The sequence below is a fragment of the Myxocyprinus asiaticus genome, chromosome 19 (genome assembly GCF_019703515.2).
Source record: "Myxocyprinus asiaticus isolate MX2 ecotype Aquarium Trade chromosome 19, UBuf_Myxa_2, whole genome shotgun sequence".
Taxonomy (NCBI): domain Eukaryota; kingdom Metazoa; phylum Chordata; class Actinopteri; order Cypriniformes; family Catostomidae; genus Myxocyprinus; species Myxocyprinus asiaticus.
Window position 1 is genome coordinate 527499 of NC_059362.1, and position 7300 is coordinate 534798.

At 39.9% G+C, this 7300-nt stretch overlaps 1 protein-coding gene across 1 annotated transcript; it reads left to right on the forward strand.

The window, feature by feature from the left end:
* Nucleotides 1-371: 371 nt before the first annotated feature.
* Nucleotides 372-3985, forward strand: zgc:112001 (uncharacterized protein LOC550384 homolog). Its single transcript, XM_051645471.1, has one exon. The coding sequence runs from the start codon at nucleotides 612-614 to the stop codon at nucleotides 1500-1502; it is 891 nt and encodes a 296-aa protein (XP_051501431.1). The 5' UTR covers nucleotides 372-611; the 3' UTR covers nucleotides 1503-3985.
* The last annotated feature ends 3315 nt before the right edge of the window (nucleotides 3986-7300 follow it).

Below are 7300 nucleotides of genomic sequence, written 5' to 3' on the forward strand. Positions count from 1 at the left end.
CCCTGTACTGCAGGTAAACACATTTTTCTTTCACTTTCACAAATGCATAAAGGACCAAAAAGTATCATTAGAGAATCATGTAAATAATGTCATGGTATTACCAGCAGCCCCTGATGTTTTCAAATCTACAAACGCCCCTGAGGAGACCTATAATCTAACGAGGAGAAAATGAATTATAATGAACTCCCAACCAAAGGGAACACTAATCATTATGATTATGATTCATGACACAACCTTTTATTTAAAATCCCACAATACATTTACTATTTTTACTACACAAGTACTATTTATTTACTGTATTTATGTGGATGTGATTGTTTATAGTGTTGGACACGTCAGAGGAGAGCATGCGCACTGAGGTCACACTGCAGACAGGGGGGTTACTGACAGAAACGCTGCGCATCAGTGACATGACCCTCAAACAACATGATCTCCCTCTCTCTCTCTCTCTCTCTCTCTCTCTCTCTCTCTCTCTCTCTCTCTCTCTCTCTCTTGACTTCAGAAGTGCGGAGTGAGACGACGATTTGTTTTTGGTTTTCCGTGTCTCCTGTGTTCCGTCAAGAATGACGCGTTCGGCCTGAATCTCCGCCGTCCTCGGGCGCGTCGCAGACATGTCGTTGTCCGGCCCTCATAAAGCCGGCAGAGCGCATTTGAAGGACGATAAGTGTAAGCAGCAGAAATGCATTTCCTTTCTGTTCTATCAAGCGGTGCGGGACCTGAAACCGGTGTGGATGCTGGAGGACATGCGCACGATGGAGACATTTTACTGGGAGGAGGACGCGAAACAGAGAACGTATACGCCGTCCGAAGCGCTGCTCTACGCGATCGTGCACGACCACCAGGCGTACGCGCAATATCTGCTCGGCCATTATTCGGACGAGGCGCTGGCCATGCCGGGCGAGCGGTTCTGCTGCTGTCCGTCCTCCGCGCCTCATTTGGCCATGGCTGTCCGGTACGACAGACGGGACATCCTGGGTCACATTTTACAGGTGGCGCATCGGACGCCGAGCCTGCGCTCGTACATGAACCGCGGCGGCTGTTTCCATCTGGAGGACGGTAAGACCCCGCTCCACCTGGCCTGCGAGCTGCTGCGCGCTGACGCCGTCATACTGTTGCTAGGCAACGGCGCGTCCCCGCAGGCGGTGGACCACAACGGCATGACGCCGCTGGACCTCATTCTGCAGCAGCTCGTGGACTCCAAAGTGAACACGGGGGCCAAAAAGTCGTGCTTGGACAAGCTGTTGATGTTCATGCCAGAGATGCGTTTCAAACTGAAGAGTTCCCTGGAGAAAGAGCACGTGTGCTGGTCCAGAGTTCTCGGGGAGGACAAGCTCAACTACCTCGTCGGGAAGAATCCGGCTCCGCTTTTCCTCATCGCGATGCAACGAATCCTGGCGCAGCTGCCACCTGAGCAATTCCCCAAGAGCCTGGACGAGCTTCCCATTCCCACTTCTCTGAAACCCCTGCCCAAGCCCATTTTAAAGTGGCCTGAAACGATCTGAAGTATTTATACAGCTGTTGGAGCATGAATTATGTCTGTGGCATGAAAGTATATGATAACTAAGCGAAACAATTCATCAGCAAAAATGGGAGCAGCGTTGTCTTAATTTTAGCCATTTTTACTAATATATTGCTAATATATTACATTTATGACAGATTAAAAGGAATAGTTTACCCCAAAATCATTTACTCACCCTTACGTCACTCTAAATATGTATTTATATTATAGTGATACAGTGTAGATACTGGGGCAATAGTTATAGGACAAAATTTGTCAACTAATGTAAATAATTTTGAGACATCAAGATGCTTTTTTGAGTAACAAATCAAGATAATACTTATTCTAAATAACCTCTTCAGAAAAGAGTTAACCATTTCCTGTTCATTTCAAACACATTTCACAAGTATTCTCTAAACAAATGAATCTCCATTGTGATCGGATCAGTCAATGTGAGCTCAATTTAAACATTCTTCAGTTCATGTTTTATAGGGGCCTTTAACACCTTTTACCCCAATACTATCCTTTCACTTATTGGACAGTTTGATTTAATGACCTTGAACAAAACTGAAAATGATAAATAAGTATTTTGTCTCAGAATAAATGTGGTCATTTCAGGGATTTTCATTAGTTAGAGAAATGTGCAACATTTTAGAAGTAATTAAATGTTTGATCAAATTACCTGAAAATCAAACTTTAAACACCACACGCAATGATCTCATGGATCAGTAACATTAGCAGTGTTTAGTGACAAACAGGAAAGCACTGTGGGAGTTTTTATCCCCATTGTACCCTACAACCTGCACACTATATTTTAAGTCTTTTGAAGCCATACAATCTTTGTGCAAGGAAAAGAGTGCAATTTAAATCATTATTTGCTATATAGCTTTCATATCTCATTGCATGTCGCGCGCCAGGTTGACGTCAATGACATCAAATCAGATCTTTGCTTCTTGGGTGGCTCTTCTCAACTTAGAGTAACTCGTCTTGACGTGCCACTTTTGGGCATAATATTCCTTTACATACATAATATATGTACATTCAAATGGATTTTGTTTTAGAACTGTTATACTTCTGAAAAGATATGCAAACACTGAATTATGAGATGTATTAATGGAAACTGTCTGGCTGTATGAATAGCGAACTTTACTTTATTAACCTCATTTACTGATCTGAGTAGGGCTGGCGCCAATTAAAAACAAATTATCATTCAAACTTGATCCGATGGATTTTCTTTTCTTTTTCTTTTCCAGGATCTTGGTCTTAAGTAAGACACAGACATCAGAAGGGGTTTTGTGTGTTTGAGATGGGTGGGGTAATGTTGTTTGCCTTAGGCGAGACACAAACACAAGCTGCTCCAGGCTCTCTTGAGGAGCATCAAGATTAGACAAGTGAAACCTGCTGTTTGACCTGATCATTTATTTGGTTTATTAGGTGTCACAACAGCATTACATTTTGTAAAAACTCCCAAGAAAATCTCAGCCATCCTCTTCCATGACACATGAAAACCATTTATATTTCATAATAATGTGTACAATATTTGCATATTGTGTTACCAGTGTTGCATAAGTTACTCAAAAATGTAATCCACTACATGTAATTGTAATACATGTAATGTAATTTCTTTCTCTAAAATTTTAAACATTACTGATTTCTTCATAAAAAACATTCACATTAATTACTTTACTTTTAAGTTAAACATTTTTGGTTTTTTGCTCAACTCAAAATAATGTCTATATTTCCTATTCGTTCATTGTCGTACACCCTTCAGCTGTCACAGAAATGCAACAAATGAATTCATATTTTAAATGTATTATACAAAAATAGAATTGGTTTATGAATATGTATAACCCAACTAATGTACTTAAAGGGGTCATGACATGCCTTTTTTATTATTTGAATGCGATCCTTAAGGTTCACTTATAAAATTAGTAAAGTTTTTTGCACTAAAAACAGTCATATATTTGTAAAGCATGATCATTTTTCACCCTCATTCTGACCCTCTGTCAGAAACACTCAGTTTTGGTGCTGCTTCTCTTTTAAGACTTGATAGTAAATGCCCACTGTTCTGATTGGCTCTCTGCTCTTGATTGACCTGCTCTCTCTTCTTGCCATCTCACCACTACTGGGCAGGGTTACAGAAGTGATTAAAGGTAAAGTAGCCGTTGATGTGTTGTTGTGGATACGGTCAGATGCAATTTTCTAACACAGTATGACATCACAATGTGAAGGAAGTAGAGAACGAGATGTTTTGAAAGCTTGGTTTCAACAAATGCTCTTTTTGCAGTGAGGAAGACGTTTTGAGTTCTTACATTATGCTTTTATAGTGCAATGACCTCTTATATGTCAAAAGATCAAGGTCAATTTGATTCCTCATGTCATGACCCCTTTAAATGTTAGTATAACTTCAGTTGATAGTTTGGATAATGAACTGTATTGAAGTATTGTTTATTCCTTTTATTATTGAAGATAAATGTAACTGCTTAACACTGGTGTCTTTTATCCTATTGCTGTTGCCATCGTTTTATTCAAGCAATAAGCCACTTGAGTCCATGCATTACAGTGCTTTTATAGTGACTCTGCTTCATGTTCTAAGAACACCCGTTACCAGTGCTAAAATCACTGTAACACGCAGCCTCTGGTGGCTTATTGCTTTAATAGATATTAATTCAGAACACCGAATTTAATATGTAAGGGGTAAAATACAGTGAGCCAGTCATTATAAACAGACAGGGTGATCAGGACCTTGATGTGAATAAGGAGGAGGGCACTTATTACACTGGTACTTATCAAATAAATGACCCAAGTTCAGCTATGAAACTTTACACTCACTGAGCACTTTATTAGGAACACTATACTAATACTGGGTAGGGCCTCCCTTTGCTCTCAAAACAGCTTCAATTCTTCGTGGCATGGATTCCACAAGATCTTGGAAACATTTATTTGAGATTCTGGTCCATGTTGACATGATTGTATTACGCAATTTCTGCAGATTTATCAGCTGCACATTCTTGATGCGAATTTCCCATTCTACCACATCCCCAAGGTGTTCTACTGGATTCAGATCCAGTGACTGGGAAGGCCACTGAAGAACGGTGAACTCATTGTCATGAAACCAGTTTGAGATGACCTCTGCTTTGTGACATGGTGTATTATCATGCTGTACGTAGTCATAAGATGATGGTAAATTATGGCCATGAAGGGATGCACATGATCAGCAACAATACTCAAATAGGCTTGTGGCATTCAAGCAATGATTGATTGGTATTAACGGGCCCAAAGTGTGCCAATAAAACATTCCTCACACCACTACACCACCGCCACCAGCCTGGTCTGTTGACACCAGGCAGGTTGGGTCCATCGATTCATGCTCTTGGCACCAAATTCGGACCCTACCATCTGTGTACCTCAGCAGAAATTGAGATACATCAGACCAGGTTCCGTTTTTCCAGTCTTCATCTGAACCTGACGTGGTCTTCTGCCCATTCGCCTCAAGGTTAGACGTGTTGTGCATTCTGAGATGCTATTCTTCTCATTACAGAGCAGTTATCTGAGTTACTGTAGACTTTCTGTCAGCTCAAACCAGTCTGGTCATTCTCTGTTGACCTCTCTCATCAACAAGGCATTTCCATCCACAGAACTACCGCTCACTGGATGTTTTTTGTTTTTGGCACCATTCGGAGTAAATTCTAGAGACTGTTGTGTGTGAAAATCCCAGGAGATCAGCAGTTACAGAAATACTTAAACTAGCCCATCTGGCACCAACAATCATGCCACGGTCCAAATCACTGAGATTACATTTTTTTCCCCCATTCTGATGATTGATATGAACATTAACTGTAGTTCCTGACCCGTATCCGCATGATTTTATGCACTGCACTGCTAACACATGATTGGCTGATTAGATCATCGCATGAATAATTAGGTGTGCAGGTGTTCCTAATAAAGTGGCCTGTGAGTGTATGTGGCGCAAGCTGATAGGGTCTTAGGCTGGTACTCTGATCTTTTAGCCAATCGGCTCACTCACATGTGACATGTTAAGCCAGTCGGCTCAAAAGGTGTAAGCTGAAATGGTGTAACCAATCATCTTGTGTTTATCTAATTGTGTAACATATAAATGGCTCAGTTTTGCAGATAAGCTTGTTTCACTGTAGAGCACTGTGAGTTTTTTCCTCTGAAAACCCCAGTTGGAGGCAGGGAAACAACCTGGGCAGGTGGTCCATCTCAGGGACAACACAGACAGACAAACACATTCACACTCTCACTCTCACCTGCAGGCAATTTTGAGTCTCCAATTCACCTGCATATCTTTGGATTGTGGGGGAAATTGGAGCACCCAGAGAAAACCCACACAGCCCTGGGTGAGTCAGGACTCAAACCAGGGACCTTCTTGCTGTGAGGCAACAGTGGTACTCATTGAGCCACCCTGTATGTAATTTAGATTTCTGCATTGCACTATATTGGTATGCTATGTAGCTATATTTGTTCTTGAGAGTGGTGAGGCATACTGAATAAAGTATAGTTGCAGGTTCAAACACATTAAGAATCCTGGAGCTATAACTGTTAAGCTATAACATCTATCAGTTTTCACATATTTTGGCAGCCAAATACAATGAACAGTATATCAACTTTCAAACATTCATAATTTTTCATCATTTCTTTACAAGGCTTACATTTATTAGTGAAATACTTTATATGGCAAAGGAAACAAAAAAGAAAAAACAATATTAAGTTTGGTTTCCAACTTACAGGGTAAAAGTGTCAAAGTGCTTATGTGGGAGAGAGCCAATTTCAAATATTTCTTCATGTTGTTTGGCAGTGTGGTCACTGGAGGACTCTGTTTCACTTGACAGACACAAAAACATTTAATCCATAGAAACCTCCCTTCGCTTGCTGCAGCTCATTCTGCATTTGTATTTTGATGTTTCTGTGATTACACTTTTCATTTAATCTTTCATTTAATCACTGCTGCACAAACAAACTCAAACCTCTGTAAGGCAACTAATTTATCGGGGTTTTTTATTTTTATTTTATTTTTTATGTTTTGTGTGTGTGTATGTGTGTGTGTGTGTGTGTGTAGTTTGTGTACTGTCTTTTAAACACCATTCTGTTCTGTTACTGTTTTAAGAAAATACCACTGGTGTCATGGTGTGAATGTGAAAATGTAAGATGAGGAGTAGTAGAGTTCTGAAGTAAAAGAGTGAAAACGTGGCTGACTTCGGAATGGCATACTACCCATACTGCTCTGTATGCCATATCTGTCTATAGCAGAAATAGTAAAAATAGTATGGTAATATGCCATTCTGAACTCGGCCCGTGACTGTTTCTGCATGCTTTATTCCTTCAAATACTGCAATTTAACACATTCACTGCCCAGTCTTATCAAGTGTTAATGTGCAACTGTTACTTTGCTGATATTGTATATCAACACTGTATAGTACATTTTAAATACTGTATACTGCACTTTGATCATCAAAAGTTTCTGCATTTGCACTATGGCATAGTTTCGTCACATATTTTTTCACTAACTTTTATATTCTGAATATCTTATGGAGATGCATGGACATATTTTATTATTCATACAAGTTATTTTTATTTTTACCATAGCTACATACCATATATGAACTAAATTTGTATTAGAAGAATGAAGAAAATTCAAGAAAAGTGTTTTAGCCACACATTCCTGACTTGATGCCAGACGAGAAGTATTTTCTGTTGTATTAAATGTCACGCTCGTCTTATGTGTGCTTTAGTTTTGCTTTTGTTTAAATCTACTGCTGAGCTGAGAATCATGCATATCCT